At 37.4% G+C, this 21,726-nt stretch overlaps 1 protein-coding gene across 2 annotated transcripts in view; it reads right to left on the bottom strand.

The window, feature by feature from the left end:
• Positions 1–21,726, bottom strand: part of LOC140140159 (3'-5' exoribonuclease HELZ2-like) — a 106,885-nt gene that overhangs the window by 49,670 nt on the left and 35,489 nt on the right. For both annotated transcript variants that reach the window (XM_072162017.1, XM_072162019.1), the window contains exons 4-10: positions 21,568–21,633; positions 18,026–18,157; positions 4,041–4,271; positions 2,607–2,927; positions 2,184–2,266; positions 1,793–1,883; positions 899–977 (exon numbers count right to left, since the gene is read on the bottom strand). In XM_072162017.1, the coding sequence (XP_072018118.1) occupies positions 899–977; positions 1,793–1,883; positions 2,184–2,266; positions 2,607–2,927; positions 4,041–4,271; positions 18,026–18,157; positions 21,568–21,633 (1,003 nt within the window). The remainder of the gene's footprint in view (positions 1–898; positions 978–1,792; positions 1,884–2,183; positions 2,267–2,606; positions 2,928–4,040; positions 4,272–18,025; positions 18,158–21,567; positions 21,634–21,726) is intronic.

The raw sequence follows: 21,726 nt of genomic DNA, 5'->3' as shown, positions 1-21,726 counted from the left end.
ACCATTAATTTACGAACTAACAGACCAATCAAAATTTGAAAGTCATTTATGAAATTCTCAAAAAAAAAAGTTATACAATACATAATCACTATTTTACAAAATGTTCGCGATTTTTGATACAAAATAAAACATTGATACATAGATGTAAGTGAAGTGGCCTGCATGCACCCGCACAAAAACTGAAAAAGTAGTCCCACAATCATCTTTACATTCAAGGACACTTTATTTAAAACTGTTTTATCAATGAACTCTGGTTTCAAGCAAAGTATACCTTAAATATGGGGCTTTCACGTGCAAACAGTGACTGAATAATGGTTGAAAACATGTGTTTTGCAGGGTACATGGCACCGTACTTCGGAACATGCATTTTTTACAGAGTGGAAAAGGACTTGAATTAAGTTTACAAAAGTATTCGTTTTGATATACTTATTACTAGCTAATAGGGAAAAGCGTTTGGATTTTAGAAAATCAGAAGAGATAAAAATCTCTGCACATGTTGGAATTCCGTAGGCTTTACTGTAATAGAGTGTGTCTCTGAAATGTTGGTACCGGAGATTTGGGTTCCTTTGTACTTGGAAGAATAATCTCCAAATTGAAACTCAAAAAACACAAAGTATGGGGTTTTGCCAATAGTATCTTCAAATTTACAAAGTTGTTTAGGAAATATTTTTTTAAACTCATTTTTGTCTACGAATGACGACGTTAGTTAGTCGTAATGTGTGTGTACCAATTGATTATCAGTGGACACAATTTGTTTTCATCAAATGATTTGAAAAGGAAAATATTGATAATGCATGATTCTGAGTTCCATTTTTTATTTATCCTTGCAAGTAAGCAAAGGAACCCAAACTATCACCAGTACCAATCTTTCAGAGATGTGAACTATATGGCCTCTTACTCAATCATATCAATTCTTCGAAATATATCTTCTATGTCGTGGATGGTTTCTTGGTCATCGTTAAATGGGTCATCGAAAACTGTGATGTGCAAGAAAAAACATGTGGAGTTTATGACTGTTTTCTTTGTGGATGTCAGTATTGTGATTTTGGTAAAGAAAGGAACATTTTTCTGACCAGGGAGTTACAATTCTACATAGGGATATTTTGGTTGAAGAATCAGACTCTGTTCTTTACTTCTAGCCTTGTTTCTCCCGGATCTGGTCGGGTTAGCAGGATTAAAACTATATGAATTTAATGAGCTATCATTTATTAAACTTTTAGCCATCCTAAATGACTCCTTGTGTCCTAAACTTGCAAAAACACCTCAATAGGTCATCCAAGAGCCAAGATATGGCAAAATATTTATACTCGGCAACCATTTTAGGTTTTTGCAAAGTAGGCATCTTACCTCTACATAACAGGGATTTTTTCTTAGGACTTTTAATAAGGTGTTCCGGTGACCATGTATAAATGACCATGTTAGAACATTTAGTTAAGCAAAAGAAAACAAAATGCCATAACAATCGCTTTTGCAGGTGATCTCCATGTACATTACCGCATGATTGCATGCATGATCACATCATAATGTTAGAATATCGTAAGAACCTCATTCGATCTTTTTGCATTCCGGGTTTACTTTATATGCATGGTTCACAATTTTTTTTTCACTGAATAAATTACTAAAATGCCCAAGATGCCTTCCTATACCAGGCCCCATGTAAAATGCTGACTTTCATCAAAATATGTCACCTATCATGCTCATGACGTTCATGCATTCTGAGGACGATCTGAATTTGAAACCAAAACAATTAATAACTGAATAAAGAGCAATTATCTACAAGAAAACAACTCACCTTCTTGTTCATCTGGACGCTCATCAATTGGATCCTCCATACGATGTTGAGTTTGTTCAGTGTCAGAGGCAAGTTGTTTATCCTCCTTTTGCTATTTGAAACAGAAGAGGGTGTACGCTTCAATATTATGAGCATTCGTAACCAAATATTTATAATAATAATAATAATAATAATAATAATAATAATAATAATAATAATAATAATAATAATAATAATAATAATAATAATAATAATAATAATAATCAGTATCTGGTAATTTAGAATGTAGTTAAGAATTTGTGAGCGAGGAAACAAGTTACGTTCAAGGTGAACATAATAATTATTATATAATGAGCAGGAAAACGTTGATCAGAGATGATACCTAACAAAATAATAATAATTTTTTTAATACTTGATCTTGCACATTCCGCAGCGGGAGAGAGATGTCATTGGCGCCTTCATCGTCGTCGTCAATATTGACTTTGGTGTGCGTCTCTGTAAAATATAGGAGTAAGATAATCGTATCTTAACGGCACTGGTTATCTTATATTATCATGACTTTGTAAATGTTAATCGGGTGATAGAAATCTCAGCTTTATTGCAAATGATGTAATATTGCGTCACAATTTGATGTTAACAAATTATATTAATTTAACTTATTTTCAATAGCATAGCATATAGCGTTACAGATATCCACATATTTACTGACTTGAAACATTTGATAAAAATCTGTTTAATAGTTTGAATAACTTGAAACCGATGGTCATATCAGCGGCCTAGGTATACTATGTGCAAAATAAATAGATACATAAACAAACCTTAATATTTTTCCTACCTTTATTTGTGCCAACCAATGAAATATATTCGTCATCTTGAATATGTATACCCAAGACGCTTGCATCTGTGAGCCAATGAGCTTTCTTAATGGCAGCTGACCGTAATTTATCTTTAACCTCATCTGGTAAAAGGAAAACGATAATGAAGCTTCCCTCTCCGACAGCCTCAAATCGTATATTATGCTTCTCGATCCCTAGGTTCATGGCTAACTGTGTACGAAATTCTTCGATCAAGTCGATATCACACTTATTACTTAGCTCGCTGGGATGATGTCGTATGTCTCCTCTGATTTTGACCTCTACTAAATACATGGACTCCGCTGTCGGTATGTAACAAACACCATTTAAAGCTGTTAACAATGCACATCGCCAGTCATTTGCTTCGGAAGGGGGTTGCATAAAATGTGGGGGTCAATGTTCTTTACACCATAATATAGGGGGCTCAAGTTTTTTAAATTTCATATGAGGGTTTTACACGTTAAATAATAAAATAGTGTAAACAGAAGTAAATTAGCTGATCATTCCCTTTAATACGAAGTACTGAAAATAAACTAATATCAACAAGAGGTCATAAAAAGTGCAGCTATACCATTTTCACCGTGATTTGGCAGTGACGTGTTTCGCTTTGAGCGAAGCGAGCAATTTGACGCTGCGCTCAATGAAATGCGCACTGACGTCACTGCCACATCAAGGTGAAAATGTACACCAGACAGTGGGATCATAAAAATAGTGTGGCCTAGTACTATCCCTCTTTTATGGATGCCCTTTCCAAAGAAATGACCACATTCAAATAAAATCAAATAAAGAGAAATTTTGAGTATATTATGTATCCTATAAAAAGGTTGATTGTATATATGTTACAATTTTAATTTCTCTAAAATGAAGCAAAATGCAATGTATTTTATGGCCTTATACCTGTAAAAGGTAAACAGAAGAGTACGAGGACAAGTCAAATTTTAGGGTTATAGTTACTAAAAAGTTTTAAAGGGTTAACACTCATGTCGTACTCTCCCCGGTCTTGTCCCTGGGACCCAAGGAGTTGGTGGTTCAAAACCGGGGTGGAGACAACTTTTCTCGTCAACTTCTTCCTTCCTTCTCTCCGTCCACTTAGGCAAAGAACAGAAGTTGAGTTGGGGTTAACTGTTGTATGTGTTTTCCTATATGAAGTTTTCTGCCACTTGAGTAATTTTTTGTTATAGGTTGTCGGCTTCAAAATATTCAAAAAATAAGGAGGCTAAGTTGTGATAGTACAATGTGTCATACAAATGTTAAATTTATATTATTCTCTATAAATCTCTCATTTTCTTCTAGTTCTTTTAGAAAGCTTAATATAGGTTAAAGCACAAAGAAGCAACGTTTCCAATTTTCATTGCATGCGCTCTGATGAAGAAAGTATCTCAAAAACTTAAATGTAAGTTAGTAACAGTACTCACGAGTTTTTGTGACTTCGTACAGATGTAAAGGATTGTTATGGCGAGTCAAATTTGCGTACTCATCAACATATTTTTTAAGATCATTACGTTCGACGAGATTAAGTAATATGGGGATAAATATTAGATTCATTGGGTCCAGAAGACGAACTCTTTCCAGACATTCAAGTAAGTCTGCTGTTGTCTCAATATCCTCAATGGTTCTATCAGGAATTCCTACTTGCAAACCAGGATCTGCAATTAAAAGAGCATCGGTTGTTACATTATGTGATTTTATTTATATGTTCGTTTCAACAGTCAGTGGTCGCATATTTGTAGGATCATTGGTTAATGAGATATAAGAGCAAAAAAGCAAACTAAAACAGTACCAACTGACCAGCAGGGAAACTTTGAATGGATCTTAAAAAGATTCAAGTAGTGTACATAACCAAGGAAAATAAATGTTAAAACTGTTTAATATATACAACAACATCAAAATTTAGGGTTAAAAAGACAAAACAACCGACGTTTCGGGAGCATAAAAACATCCCTTTTACAAGGTTAAAAAAAGTAGCACTTTTTTTTAATCTCTTGCAGTGCTAGCTACTAGTGCTACTTGTTTTAACCTTGCAAAAGGGATGTTTTTATGCTCCCGAAACGTCGGTTGTTTTGTCTTTTTAACCCTAAATTTTGGATGTTGTTGTACATATAACATATTAAACAGTTTTTAACATTTAATGAGATATAGTCATTTTTTCTACTTTGTGCACTTAACCCTCTATCTTTTTAACCAAATATCCTAGAGAGTCGTGCGATATGGCGAACTTTTCCTCTGGTCATAAGGAACAAAAAGGTCAGCGGTCGTATATCTGTAGGACCATTGGTTAATGAGATATAGTCACTTTTTTAATTTTGTGCACTTAATCCTCTATCTTTTAACCAAATATCCTAGAGAGTCGTGCTGTATGTCAAACGTTTCCTCTGGTCATAAGGAACAAAAAAAGTCAGTGGTTTCGTATCTGTACGATCATTGGTTAATGAGATATAGTCACTTATTGTACTTTGTGCACGTATCTTTGTATCTTTTTAACAAAATATCCTAGAGAGTCGTGCGATATGTCGAACTTTTCCTCCGGTCGTAAGGAACAAAAAGGTCAGTGGCCGCATATCTGTAGGATCATTGGTTAATGAGATATATTCACTTTTTGTACTTAGTGCACCTAACCCTGTATCTTTTAACCAAATATCCTAAAGAGTCGTGGAACACGAATCGATTGGCGCGAGGTTCATATTGGTGCGTATGCACCAAATATGTATCTTGTTACATAAAGTCTTCTAATTTGATAATGGAATGACCTTTCGCAAAAGTAATGTCGAAATTAGGAATTGGTGTTAATAATACGACGCACACCGACATCGCCCGGTTAATAATTACATTATACATCAGAGACACTGAAATGAATACCCGGGATCAATACACTTGAATGTGCTATGCACGATTTGATATTCAGCCGATAAATCTTTGGATACCGGGGTAGAAAATGATGAATATCTCCCGTAATTGATTTAGTCTAAAGAAGCCAGATTTTGTTCCTTGCACTTGAATATATGTGTTCAACGGATATGATAGTCGTTTGCTAGCGTCTTGAGAAAGAAGCGTGCGCCTTGAACTCAAAAACTGACAAAAATATTCTGATTTTATATGTGCCGAACTATAGCGCAGCGTAGGCTAGCTGCACTCACTCCCGTGGTGGCAGTCTAAAAGTAGATGACCATTGACCTCATCATGGCGTATACATGCTCACTCACACACAGAGAGGTCAATTACCAGGTTATTGTCAGTAGCCTTAGTCGGATATCCCTCAGCTTATTATGCGTCTCAAAGGTCGGAACAAAATGGACATGCGTGGCTGTGGATTCAACCTACCATGGCGATTTCTGCCATGAAGATATCGGGGCGATGACACTGTGCGACGGTAGTGTATCACTGATTTAGCGATTAAAAACCTTTGACCACTGACCTGACCTGCAGCACGTGAAACGCCATATTCATTTGTTTTTATTTCCTCGTGTGATAATAAAAATCATTCAATCTATAGTTATCGGACGTACACGTTGTTTATTACTGGCCTAAGCAGTTTGTTTTAAAACTACGTCTACGGCGATTTCGCCGTAGAAGTGATGTAATAATAGGATTAACTAGCATAGTAATTCGCTGTAGAAGTGACGTAAGGCTACCATACCAATAGATGAATACATTTTTTTGACTATTTCGCCCTGCACTACAACATTCACGCTGATCATGCTGATCACTCGAACCTGTAAGATTAGTATCCTTGAAAAGAGCGGTATTGTATTCAATCTATTATTGCAGACATACACAGGTGATGAGTGCAACCTGCTTGTAGTGCAGGGCGATATAGTCAAAAATTGTATTCATATATTGCTATGGTAGTTAATCCGATTATGACGTCACTTCTATAGCGAATAATTTAAAACAATTTTTGAATATATCGTACTGCACTGGTACATTCACGCGGTACCTCTGCATTGAACCTAGATGTCAAAGAACAGGGATAAAGACCTGGACCGTAATTCTATAGAATATTCATATCATGCTGATCACTCGCACCTGTAAAATTAGTATCTTTGAAAAGAGCGGTATTGTGTTTAATCTATGATTGCAGACATACACAGGTGATGAGTGCAACCTGCTTGTAGTGCAGGGCGATATAGTTTTAATTGTTTTAACCTTTTGCTGTGGTAGTTAATCATGTTACATCATCACTTCTACGGCGAATAGGTATTGGATGGGTTATCAATGAAGTGTTTCTCCGTTGGCTAAACCAGGAAAGTTGAAAAAGAAGGAGGGAGAACGGAATTATATCCTTGAGATAATCCCGTAGGTAATCCTGTCGCACATATTCATAGTCCTTTATTCTCAAGTAGTTACACATCTACGAGCGTGTTTATAGTGAGCCAGATTATCCGGTATTTAGCGTATAAGTACATCTTATACGGTATTGGTCGCCACTATAAACAGACCAATAGCGCTATTTGCCGCACATATTATACGGAACTGATATCCTTCGATATCGATGGATATTGCAGTACATTCATTCCGTATACGGCCACTATAAACAGACAGGGATTAACGATACCGTTATTCAAGGAAGTGGAGCAGGGTTATATAGCTCTCCGAGCTCAAATTTGTCACTGTAATAACACATCACCTACAAAATGGTACGGTACTGTAGCAATTATGTTTAAAAAATAGGCCGGTATCGTTTCCACGGCAAACTATTTGAAACTGGCATCATATTTGTGTCTCCCACATTGCATTGCGGTGACCTCGAACACGCTGAGTTCAACCACCTCGGATTCAGAATAGCGCTATTGAGCTCTATTGATTGCCACTATAAACAGTCGAGATAACGGATAAGTCACATTCCATTCTAATCCCGTATGCGTATAAGAATACCGTATAAATACCGTACACCACTATAAACACGCTCTACTTGAAAGTAGCCTTTGATGGTTTTGATGTGATGTGGGTTGCCGACTACGGTTGATTAATTTTCACTCCAGAATTGAAACCATATCCAATGTTTCTATAGAGAATCCCTTGAAAGTATGACACGTGTGTGTTAAGTACCTGATGTTGCTCTGAAGGGATGCCACACGTGGATACTATAAGAAAGAAATGTAGTTTTGTAAAGATTCCAAAAAAAATCCGCCCATTTTGGAACATATATTAATTATTTAAAAGAGTGTTTTAGGATTTTGTTAGAAAAGGGATGATTTTTGATCATCTATATTTTATTGTTTTATGTATTTTCCTGTCATTTCCTGCAAACCTAATAAAGATATTTTGATAATTGAAAATAGGCTGTATCATAAATCGTAGAGGTTGAAAGCGTAACCAAGCGTGCAAAATTATTATTTGCCATGGAACTTCGGTCATATTTTATTTGAAATAAACTGGATGTTAGGATCTGCATGCATGGTATGCATAGTATTGATGGTATACAGGCACTGACCTTTCCCTAAAACTAGTAAGCAGCAACTTGTGTATCACACCCGTCATGGGTTCGAACCCTTTTGTTGTATTTTATTGTTAAACCTAAATAGCGTGATTGCTTTTGAATGAGCGGCAACACACATATTTTGTTTGAGGATAGCTGGATCTATCTCCTTTCTTTACATCTTCTCTGGCTAAACATAATATCTTTTAAACTCAAGGACATTTGGCGCGGACTGGGAGGACCATTGTTGATTCGCCACGCCGTTGTGCTTCTTTCACTGGTTATAAGGTATCGGCAACACTGACCAGAGAAGATGTAAGAAAAGGAGGGAGAACGGAATTACATCCTTGAGATAATCCCGTAGGTAATCCTGTCGCACCTATTCATAGTCCTTTATTCTCAAGTAGTTACACATCTACTTGAAAGTAGCCTTTGATCATGTTGATGTGGTGTGTGTTGCCGACCACGGTTGATTAATTTTCACTCCAGAATTGGAAATATTTCCAATGTTTCTATAGAGAATTCCTTGAAAATATAACACGTGTGTGTTAAGTTTCTGTTGCTCTGATGGGATAACACACGTGGATACTATAAGAAAGAAATGTAGTTTTGTAAAAATTCCCACAAAATCCGCTCATTTTGGAACATATATTAATTATTTAGGAAGAGCGTTTTAGGATTTTGTTAGAAAAGGTATGATTGTTGATCAACTTTATTTTATTGTTTTATGTATTTTCCTGTCATTTCCTGCAAACCTAATACAGATATTTTGATAATTGAAAATTGTCTGTATCATAAATCGTAAAGAGGTTGAGAGAGTCAACAAGCGTCAGAAATTGTAATTTGCCAGAACTTCGGTCATATTTTATTTGAAATATAACTGGATGTTAGGGTCTGCATGCATGGTATGCATGGTATGCATAGTATGATGATATACAGACACCGACCTTTCCCTAAAACTAGTAAGCAGCAAATTGTGTATCACACCCATCATGGGTTCGAACCCCTTTGTTGTATTTTATTGTTAAACCTGAATAGCGTGATTACTTTTGAATGAGCGGCAGCACACATATTTTGTTTGAGGATAGCTGGATATATCTCCTTTTCTTTACATCTTCTCTGCACTGACTGAGCGAGATGGGTTCAATTGATGTTTTCTTTGCAAAACATTTTAGACTATAAAAAGGGGGATCAAAAAAATCAATTTTTGTTTTTCAGGAAATAAAAGATTAATGTAATTTTTACATAGAATTTTCAACGTTCAATTAAAAAAATATTTTGGCGTATATAAAATTGAAAATTAATTCTCTACCTCTTAAACGACATCAAATGTGCCACAATTGGGTATCACGAATCGTTATATATGATGTGCAGTAAATATTCATAATTATATTCTTTTATACATAGGATGCTTCAATTTAGACACAAACAATATTTCATTGAATACCCTCTCACTCTGCTATTTAAAAAAGGTAAGCATTAAAAGTGTTCTTATTTTAGGCAGCATTCCAGAAACACTTGGCGTTTGGCGAAAAGAGGAGTACATCGAAATATTTGCATTCGACATTACAAAAGGGGCGATTCAGGTGTTATAAACAAAATTGATTCATGTCCTTAATCCCATGTACCAGAATCGATGGAAGGCCATTATATGACTTTCAATATAAGCTAATGACTTTTACTGAAGCAATTTTTACTGGAAAACAAATGAGAAGATAGAGGGGGAAAGAGATTGTGTGTGTGGAGAAAGATAGTGTGGGGGTATGTGGGAGGGGGGAAGTAAGGGCAGGGAGAAAGTGAAACAGATGGGAGAGAGAGAGAGAGAGAGAGAGCATTGGAAGTGAAAAGGGAAGGGGGGGAGGAGAGCTTGAGATAGAGGAGATATCGTATGTAGGGGAAGCGAGGAGGGGGTAGGAGACACTTAAGGAAGAGGAGGTTATATTGGTGGGTGAGAGGGGAGCCTAGGTAAGAGGTATGGGTGGTGCTTACCGGGCATAATAAACTAATTCATAATGAAATCATCTCCATGCATCGTTTTTGTTTCATACAAACAAACAAAGCCCCACTCCACCCCTCAATATACGCGCATGTTTATGATTTCTAGGCCTAGAACTCGGGTGTAATATGCCATCTTCGACAGAGAGCATCAATTGTCGTCCGCGGGGATAGGATTTCCGATAATCATGATACAGGCTGAACGCTAGTCAGTCGATGCCTATTGTTCAACAAGACCCACTCAGTCACTTAGGCGCTTGAAACGATCGAATTCGGTGTTGAAATAAGCAAATTTTTTAGTTACACCTTTTCACGCAATAATTAATTTTCTCGGTCAAATGAAAAACAATAATTTTCATTTCTTCGGTAAATGTTAGAAGAAAACTATAATGCTTGGTACTGTATATTTTTTTCAAACCCTGGTGTTAAACTTAGGTGTGAAATTTAGGCTTCTAGTGTAAGATTTTTGATTTTCACAGGCTTTATTTTGCCCTGCGAGCTTTTTCTGGGGTTAACGTTTTTGCTTTTCAAAGTAACATAATTCGCTGACGAAAGATATTTCCCAACTTTCTAAAGCACATCATAATGGGCTATATGTCAAAGGTTTGTCAGAATTTCGGTTTTGATTGCATCATTTTTCAATTCCGACTACCAATTTTGTCAAAATCAACTCGCGAATGTACCCATGGATGGATGATTTTGCAAGCCACAATAGAAATATCGATTATTTCTGCTGGTTATATTAGAAATGAAGCACTGGTTGGACATTTTGGGAGTCGCAAGTGGAATAAGGTGAAATCAAAACGGATATTCTGACAAAACTATAATATATAGACCCACACGATGTGCCTTACAGAGGTGGGAAATATCTTTTTTTAGCGAATTATATTAGTTTGAAACACTAAAACATGAATTCCGCAAAAAGCTCGCGGGCGAAATTAAGGTCTATAAAAATCAAAAATCTTACAGTAAAAGACACAATTTCATGCCTAATTTTAACATCAGGATTTAAACAAAATGTATATCCAAGCACTATGTTTTTAACTGACATTACTGAAGGAAAAAAATTATTGCTTTATATTTGACCGAGAAAATTAATTTCAAAGCAAAAAGGTGTATTTCTGAATTATGCTGATTTCAACATGTATCGATCGACTTTTTGCGCGACTATGCATAACAAAAGAAGCTGTGACCAGCGTTCAGAGTTATAGAGGCCTTGCATGTGACGTATCATCCCGTAAATATGGCGGACTACTCAAATGCATTCAAAAGCATGATTGCAATCTACTGTGACAATTCGTCTGACACACATAACCCTGCACTAGGATCAAATAGGTTGATGACAACATTTGATTGAATGAACTGCACTCCCCCATAACTACGGTGAAGGACACCGGTTCAAATCCTTTGTTTGGAGCCAATCGATAAACTGATGCAGGGCCTCTATTGTATACTTATGGTTATATACCCTATAGAGGCCTTGCATGTGACGTATCATCCCGTAAATATGGCGGACTACTCAAATGCATTCAACAAAAGCATGATTGCAATCTACCGTGACAGTTCATCTCACACACATAACCCTGCACTACGATCAAATAGGTTGATGACAACATTTGATTGAATGGACTGCACTCCGCCATAACTACGGTGAAGGACACTGGTTCAAATCCTTTGGAGCCAATCAATAATTTCATGCAGGGCCTCTATACTGTGTCCTCCCAGCATAATAGTGTTATGATTGCAGACCAGATCTGCTCTACTTTTTAATACCTTGATTTTTGGTTTCTGAACAAAAGAGAAACCAAAACTTATGATTTGAAATGAGGGAGAGTCATCCTCATCATGTTCATTTAAATAAATTTTGACATGATTCGCATGATAATACAGGTAAAAACAGGTGATAGGTATGAATGGTTTTGGAATCGAACTACACAACTGTGCCTCTATCACCTTTAAGCTGTCCCATGTCTCATATCCCTGAATAAACCAATCGTAACGGTGTAACAATTGATATGGCAGTCGTGTGTTGGGCCTATAGAAATCAGTTCCAATGTTTTAATTTGGACACACCTCAGTGACCTGAATACATTAGTGTCCATTTTTGTGGAATATAGTATTGGCGAGTTGTGATTTACTTTGCACAGTTTTTAAACTACGTTTGATGATACTGCGGCATTCTGTGTGCGGTAGCATGTATAGTGTGGCGTAACATGATTGTGATCGGTGTCGGGACGGGTTGCTTGTTTTAGGGTGCGCTCATCTTTTCACATGGATTTGTGTCATATTAAAAATTGATCCGTTGTCCTATACTAAAACAATTTGGGGCTGATTCCAATTTGGTGGCAACTGGGGCATGTGTAAAAATTAGGGTTTGAAATGTTGTTTAAATTTCACGTTAAAACGTCATCAATTATGCCTTCCGAATAATGTACATTTTCCCGATTTTTGCCTTTGCCTTGTGATATTATTATCGTAAGGTGATTGAGGTTAAATGTATGAATGAATGAAATATTCATGTAATATGAAGGTATATGCTGGAATGTATCATTTGTATTGTTTTTCGTTCTTTCTTTTTGTTCACAATTCATGATAAGACACCCAAAATACCCAAGACAGTGTCAGTAAGTTATGGGTTACAGGTCGATAGTCTTAAGGTCATTAGTCCAAAAACCTAGTAATTTTGTTCTATACCCTAAACCTAAACCTAAACCTAACCCCAACCATAACCCTAACTTCGCTCTAACCTATAACCTAAGCTTTAATCCTAAACCTAAACCTAAACCGTCCTTCGGAGGGGACGTTAAGCCGTCGGTACCGTGTGCAGAGAGCCATACCTGTACATGTATCTCACATCCAGTTTCGAAAAGAGTAGGGTCTTAACCCCTAACTCTTCCCAACCCGTCCCGGTATATTCAAATGGACCCCAATGGAAATAAGCTTCAATAGAGGCTTTCTTGGGTTATCCAGGTTTGTCAAAACCCGATCAAATCAAAACCTAGCCCTATAACCCCAAACCTTATCTAACCCCTGACTCTCTGAATCCTAATTCTGACTTCCAACTCCTCAGCCATGCACACATTCCACCCCGCAACCCTTAATACTCCCACACGCAACCCCCCCCTCCCACACACACAGCACCCACATCCATAAATCTACACTCCATCGACTTCAAACACACTCCTATCCCCCGGGCTATCCCCAAATACCCCATTCTGCTAATAACTCGTCACTAAATTTTACTAATAACTCGTCACTAAAAACTCAAAAAATAATTATACAATGCTTCCAGAATATAGAATATTAGTTGTCGTTTCATTACTCGTCGATGGTCGATAGACGTCCCAATAAAGCGGACTAACTATGGAAACCAGAGAAGATGATAAAAGAGGAGGTCGCTCGCTGCCCACATCAAATAAATAATGTGTGCATCCGCCTATTGATGGAAACAATGATCTAATCCGATTGATCAACTAATACGATAAGTGGCTTTGCGAGTCACGACTGTCTAGCTCTAAACAGCGCATGCCCGGATATCAATTTGTTACGTCAGTTGACCGCGAAATATAATTTCTGTATTGTTTGGCATGGCCGACTGCTAAGGTTGACCCGAGATCCCTGTGAAGAAGACCCTCATTTTGGATCCAAATAGCATTTTTGGACACGTTTGGACACAAAACGGGAGTATATGGAGAAACTGACACGAGTTTGAATAACTGATTGCACTAGTTTTAAGTTTCCGTAAACTGCCGCAAATATTCAAATGCTTATCATTTAAATTTCTTTTCCTTTGACCTTATATTAATTTTACTGGAAAATTAATTATGCTTGACTTTCCATAACTTAACAAAACTTTTGATTTTTTTAATGGGAGTTGCGTTATATATGATGCTTTTTCACTTGTTTAAAAATCATGGTCACCCTGGTTAGTATTATTTGTTTTTAAAGAAAAAAAGCATGATTTGACTGCGAAACTGGGAATTTAACGATGTACTTCCGTGTGTGGAATATTTTCTCCACTAAGAGAACTACCGAATCAGTCGAGCGTGTGTCGGATGAACAGATTACCACAAAGGAAGCTTCAAGTGGTATTTTAAGTACCCATAACAAAGAAAAGTGAATGGAGGTTAACTGTGGGTAATCGGATTATATGTTCGAGCGATCTCCTCTTTTCTCATCTTCTCTGTGGAAACATGTTAAAGGACATCAAGAAAATTTTCTAATTTATTTATTTTGAGCTCTTTCGAGTATCGACGAGTAATGGATATATTCTGTGACTGCTAATGTGAGGCCGTCGTAGGTCGTACGGGGCTCAGACTCGGTGGGTGGGTGTAGTTCTGTCCTGGCAAGAATAAGTTTATGTTCGTTAAGTCATCCGACCCCGGGGCCCCCCTCCCAGGGGTCATTTGAGGTCAAATGACTAAAAACTGTCATATGGGCATGAAACTAGGTCCTACGGGGCTCAAACTCGGTTGGTGGGTGTAGTTCTGTCCTGGCAAGAATATGTTTATGTTCGTTAAGTCATCCGACCCAGGACCCCCTCCCAGGGGTCATTTGAGGTCAAATGACTAAAAACTGTCATATGGGCATGAAACTAGGTCGTACGAGGCTCAAACTCGGTGGGTGGGTGTAGTTCTGTCCTGGCAAGAAGAAGTTTATGTTCGTTAAATCATCCGACCCGGGGCCCCCTCCCAGGGGTCATTTGAGGTCAAATGACTAAAAACTGTCATATGGGCATGAAACTAGGTCATACGGGGCTCAAACTCGGTTGGTGGGTGTAGTTCTGTCCTGGCAAGAAGATGTTTATGTTCGTTAAATCATCCGACCCCGGGGCCTCCTCCCAGGGGTCATTCGAGGTCAAATGACTAAAAACTGTCATATGGGCATGAAACTAGGTCTTACGGGGCTCAAACTCGGTCAACATTTAGAGTTATAAGTTTAGGTCATTTTGGGTCATCCAAGGTCACCCAGGGGGTCATCTGACATTACTCGGTGATCGTCGATAGTGGGTCATAGAGCGTGTTTATAGTGGGAGCAGATGTGCGGTACATTGCGGTACAATTTCTACCCGGTTAGAGATTATCCGGATAATTGCCCACTATAAACACTAGCAGTATATGCATGTACGGTACATCGATATCCTTCTCAACCGAAGGATATTGTGGCGAGATATTCCCACTATAAACACATCAGTATAAATTGTGTGCGGTATTACCGGAAGTAGGAGCTTCTTCATGATGCGTAGGATGCGCGCAGGACATTCGGAACGATTCTCACCCCGAAGAGTTATCAAAACAGAAGCTACATGTTCACCGCCATGATCATATTGTTGAATGGGCTGTTTATAGCTCGTGCCACAATATTTACACATTCCCCGTGTGACCTTGGGGTCATTGCAAATGTGCGGTAATGTTAGTTGGTATATAATTTGTGCGGTAACTGTGTCCCACTATAAACAGCAAGAGTAATGGTACATATACAAGGATTATCGTGTACGGTATACTCAAAATGCGGTATGAGATATATCTTACAGGTGCGAGTGATCAACCTGTTGATACACACAAATTTGGTTTTCTTCGCTAACGTAGTGGATGTAGAAGTCTTTTTCGTTACAAAAGTGGGATAACTTTTTAATTTTGATGGACAAAATAGCAAGTAGAATGAATTGTCGGCATTGACACGATTCATTAAGGCATTCCGTTGTCCGGAATGCCTTAATGAAAAGTTGGAAGTAAGTACCGTAATTATTTATTTAGAGTGTTCAACATATCAAGGCGAAGTTGTAGCGAAATCATGAAATCTTCTTTGCCACTAAAAAGTGCGTGAGCTGAAATACAACATCAAATATACAAGCCAATTTACATAATTTTCTAAACCCTTACACAAGTGATGATGCTCAAATATAAAACTAGAGAGTTTGGCCATTAATATGCTCCATCAATTTTGAACCTATGATCAATATTGCTAGGCCAAAATTCACAGCAAACATGGCAGATTCCTCCCATTTCTGAGCAATTTGACAAAAGATTGCTCCAGCCCTTAAGGGCGTGTATCATTATGCACAACGTCAACCACCCAAATAATTTCATGAAATTTTCAGGCAAGCTAATGTTAGGCAATGTTTATCATTACAGAAAATTATGTGTCCGCCCTTTACTATTTATTTCATGATTATGAACATAGCAAATAGATGCATGTCATGTATTTCTTCTACACAAGTTAAAATGTGAATAAAAAAACACACCCAGAAACGGACAACAATATTGACAATATACCATTATCATTATTTTCCATGTGCAAAGGGGGAAGGCAAATATTTTTTGGCAGGCCGAGGGGGCGGGTGGCAAGCGAATTATGGCTGGCCGAGAGGAAGGGGGGAGAAGTATTTTTTTTGCTACAAAATGCGCGCCGTTGGGAAATTTTACCCCCGGGGCTCATAATTATTGCAGAGCCCCTTATTTGATAATAAATTCCAAATCGCTTAATTACTGGAGCAATGATGAAATACACACTTGCGATAAACCCTACGTCTACTATGACTATACGTAGGATTAATCGGAAGTCAGGTCTGCTCTAATAATCAAGTCAATGTATGGAAAAACCAGGATTAACCGACCACCATTTGCAACAGAATCCATATCACATTCATCCATCTCGCAAAAGCTCACAGAAAAACATATCAAAAACATATCAAAATCAAGGAAATTCCAAGTAGTGAAACAGTGCCTATATTTTAAGTCGGAAGTTCGCGTTTGACGATTCTCGCAGTCATGTCAAACGCTAACACATCCCTGAGTTGGTTAGTATTGCATACCTAAGACAGTGCCTTTGTTAGTTACGCGAAATGACGCAAAATTTGATTGAAAGGATCGTCAGACGCGGACTAGTTTCTTTATGTCTGGTTTTTATTTAGACCCTCCTTAAGGTCCGTGGATAACGACTGGTAAAATAGACTATACCATTATTAATCAACCCAATACACGGACCCTCCGAGTCTGTAGACATGTTGCCTTCCACTTCCCATGAATTTATGGGAAGTTCTCTTTTACCGACCCTGGGTCAGGCGAGCTTTCTATATATCACGTCCGTGGTCTCACTGCCTTGCCGTTTGTGTAAGCGGCTACTTAGCCTGACCAATCAATGCAGCTCTCAGCAAGCGAGGCGGTATATGAAGTGGTTATCATTAATAGTCTATTGATCATAATCAACGCGCGCGCAAATTGACAAGAGGACTGGCTCATACATGTTATGTGCTACCATATTTGAATTGATAATGGGGCGGGGCTATCATAATTGACACAAATTATCACCCGTACATAGTTTGAAAAAAAAGGACTTTTCTAACAAAATCAAACAGACTCGATGTCAGAGCAATAATCAGTTTTCGCGTACAACAAAACGAGTAGATTAATTGAGCCATCGTCAATACATAGTATTCCAGGCGCATTGTGGTTCGGGTCACATGTTGAGAGGAAGGTAGTTTAACTCTGAATATTTAGTAACGGATTTTGGAGAGAACTGGGGGGGGGGGCTTACATTACTTAAAGTATTGTAGTAATGTATTGCTCCGTTACCTGCCCAGAGACGGAATCGAGCTTAAATCCAAAATAGTCGCTTTATAAAAGGGTAACATTTCAAAGTTGATCAAATCTGGTCTAAAAAGTATGCAGAAAAAAGTGGAGTTTGACCTGTCTCGGACATACAGTTCTTGAGTTATAGGCAATAAGGTCAAAGCTCCAATTTTGAACCCCGCAGGGGTCAATAATTGAGATATGCTCCAATTTGAATCACAGTGGACAAACATTGAAATTCGGTACTGTTCCACTACTTGGAATTTCCTACACTCTTGGATGCATGTGAAATGGATTATGTTGCAATTAGTGGTATTTCATAGTTTAATAATTTTCATCACAATGCACCCCCTCTTCAGGACTGTGCAAGAATTTGCGGTGAGCGGTTTATACTCTTTTTTATACACCAATATATTACCTTGTTTAAGAAAATATTTTGCATTAACCAGATCTTCAGCTGTAAGTTTGGTCAGTAAGTGCTTTTTCATTATTTTGTACTGGATATTTCCATATAGATTCATAGACCCGTCTTCTTCTTTTACAGCTGGTACTGAAAATATAAGAAGTGGCAAATAACATACCATAATACCGGTTGTCATTTTATGTCATTTCAACCTACGTACCAACATGTGTACGTAAGAACAAATTCGATTTTGTATGACAAAAACAGGGGGATAACTTTTTATTAATAATTTAAGAACCACTAGACCTAGGAAATTTTAAATGAAATTCATACATTTTATATAAAAACTACTTTTCACTTTAAAGTTGTAAGTTATTGTTCAGAAAAACAAAGTTTAAATTGTAAGCCACACACGGACACATATCAAATACTCCAAAAAACCTCTATACTCAGTTCACACATCTTTGTGGGTACTTTTACCAAACACTCAATAGGTTCGATCTATACTGTTAATAATATATAATATATTAGGGTAAATACATTGTATCAACTAATGTTGTTGTTGTTGGTTTTTTTTTTTTTTGGGGGGGCACCGGGTCTGATGGGGGGGGACAAGGCATTTTGGGGCAAATTTCCTATGGGATGGGACGCTACGCCACTGAGTACCCTTGTCTTTGAAGCAACACATGTAAAACTTATATCACACACATGATTATGTAACAGCATTAGCATAAAATCAATGGTCTAGAGTCACCTGCTGAAATTGAGTCGTTTTTGTTAAGGGAAATAAGAGCCTGAAATGAGGTATTGTTGTATTTTTTATATTTTCTCGGGAATTAAAGTATGGAGAATGCTGCCTTTTGGAACAGTAATAGAACATAAACTATACCAGTTCATTAAACCATGTTTGTTGGGCTGTAAAGGTTTTAGTTTACTTAAAATGCGTGGTCAAATATGTCTTATTTTTGACAAAAACAAGGCTTTTCTTTCTATAAAAAGATATTGCCCAAAATAGCAAACGTGGAAATTTGACGTTTTTTTGCCAGTTCTGTTGACTAATCTCCAAACATTAAAACGGGAGTCTCCCTAGAAAATATTTTAATCCGTGATTAAAATATAACTGTTATTCTACTATTGTTACATTTATTCAAAAGTAGTGGAACAGAGAGAGAGAGAGAGAGAGAGAGAGGGCATCGTTTGAATGAGAAATTTATTTTTAAAACTTTTCTGTTCATTTCAGGTTGAGATCATTCATAAAAATTCATATGAATATTTAAATTAAAATTTTCATAGCATTTTGTAATATTTTAGGCCCTATTTATATGGAATTTTGCAATTTTCGTGCATTTCCAGCGTTTTGTATCGGTCATCCTACCTACGCATGCGCAGATTATTGTTTGATTTGCACCAGTTATCATCGCACTGAGTACCAGCTCTCACACGTGGCCAGTCATTATATTTTAATCTGTTTCATTTTGGAGATACTTAATGTCATTTGTAATAACTGCTTTTTCATTTTTCATATTCAAGCAATATTGCTTCTATTCAAGCATAATAATATTGCTTCTATTCAAGCCCTAAATTTGTTGAAGTTTCCAGACGTCCCATTTCCACCCAAGTTTAATGGGAAGTCTCATATTTTATCAAAAGCAAACTGAGGACCTAGTATTTATTCCTGCCCAAAACTAGCCATATGCACCATGTACTTTTGCTGTTCTCACGTTTCATTTCAAACACGTGTCTTTGCTGTAATTTAAAAGGCCTGCCTTTTTGCGTGATTTGGCAGTGTCCCTAGTCTATTGATGTTATGCTAATATTGCGACGTAATCATGTGTGTGATATAATTTTTACATGTGTTGTTTGGAAGATAAAGGTACAGTGTTTATGTAATCATTGAGAAATGCCATGAAAACAATCCACATATGACGTCACGAGTCAACTCTTATTACATACTGACTGACCCTTGTAGTTTTTACCACGGCGAATTTGGACAAATATTACCAAAGTTTGATTGCTTCGTATCATTTAAGTAGGTTTTTTTTTCAGCAATCGGGTATGTTTTTAGTGTAAAGTTGAGGGTCGTATTTTACTTTTGGTGCCAAATTCAGCCGACAGCAAGTGATCTATGTGATACAGCACTATCGATATGCATGGGAAAAATTGTTGTTGTGATACGATGGTAAAACGTATTGTGTGAGACATTCTGCACGTGGGCGAAGCTCATTAGCTATGCAAATTTTAAAGTGCGCATGTCTAGACTGCCAATCGAAATTCAGTACAGTGTCAATGGAGCAGTTTTGTTTGTGCCTGCGGAGTCGTGCACGACGCGGTAGTTATTTGGTACTGACTCTCAAAAAGAGCCAGACCTGATTTTCACTACAGAGTCAATTGACTTTACATTCAGAGTCGTCGACGCGGCATCCCTAGTATCGACCCATAATTCCACAGTGTATTGCTAAGGTAGCAGCCATTTTGCATTTATGCTGCTGCTGTCTGCTACTGTTCAGCATGCTGGTCATTCGCACGGTGTATCATGTATGGGTGTTTGGAATGTGTGTTTGGTTATTTTCATGCTGTAGGCTAACTTAGTCTTGAGCTGGATTCCACATGAGAATTTTAACTGACGGTGAGGTAAAGCTTAATAGTAAGCTTAAATTTATGTAACTGTGATGATCGTTCACACCATGTTCGCATTACTGGCCTGGGAATTATGACATATGTAGGCCTAGGCCTATTCAACTTTTTCAAATTGTTAATTCTAAATAAATTACCTACTGGAGTTCATAATGGAAATTTATATCTTGATGTACATGTACATGTATGTGTATCATATTTTGCGCTTTCCTACCAGGTCAGAGTGACCCTGTAATAGAGTCAGGGTGACTCTATAAACGGAGTCTGGGTACTCTAGAAGCAGAGTCCAGCCACTGCGCGACTCTATGTCTAAAATGACTCCATAATGGGAGTATGACTCATGTGTAGAGTCATCAACGGTGACTCTTCAGCGGAGTCAACAAATGACTCTTCAAGGGAGTCAGATGACTCCCAATATGAAGTCATTTTAGACATAGAGTCGCAGAGTGGCTGGACTTTGCTTTAAGAGTCACCCTGACTCCAGTTTGGCTTTGAGTGTAGTAGTGAATGGAGTTCATCATGTATTCTTGTTCCCAAGCCTGGTGGTTCATACAGGTTAGTCGCGGAAATGCGGGCTGCAAATGTTCATTCAAAGACAGACTCGTATCATATTCCAAGAATTGATGATTGCATGTATTTTGTATTCTTTCCTTATAAAATAATGTTAAGTCAATACAAATTGACTCATTTGTCTTCATGCGTTAAAAGGAAATGCACGGTAAGAAAAAATATTTATCCAAAGATCTAACAAATATGCATGATCGCCTGCACTGATAATCGTATTTGCCAAGTTGGTATATTTATGTATTTTCCACTTGTGAACAGAGGATTGACCTTTTATCTTCTATGAATATTCATAAGTAAAAATGGACTCAGTATTCACATATAATTTATTTGCTTCCTGGATTAATAACCAAAATTACCATTTTCCATGTTTTTAGGCAGATGCATGCAAATCCCATTCCTACCGCCACGATGATAGCGTATACCTGTGGATTTGAAGGAAAAAAGATTAGTTTGATAGTAACTCGATATAGTAGGGGGATCTAACTATAAAGCTAAGACCCTAAGTTGGGGTCATT

Source organism: Amphiura filiformis, chromosome 18 (genome assembly GCF_039555335.1).
Source record: "Amphiura filiformis chromosome 18, Afil_fr2py, whole genome shotgun sequence".
Taxonomy (NCBI): domain Eukaryota; kingdom Metazoa; phylum Echinodermata; class Ophiuroidea; order Amphilepidida; family Amphiuridae; genus Amphiura; species Amphiura filiformis.
The sequence above is the reverse complement of the archived record's forward strand: the minus strand, read 5'-3'. Positions and strand labels throughout refer to the sequence as shown.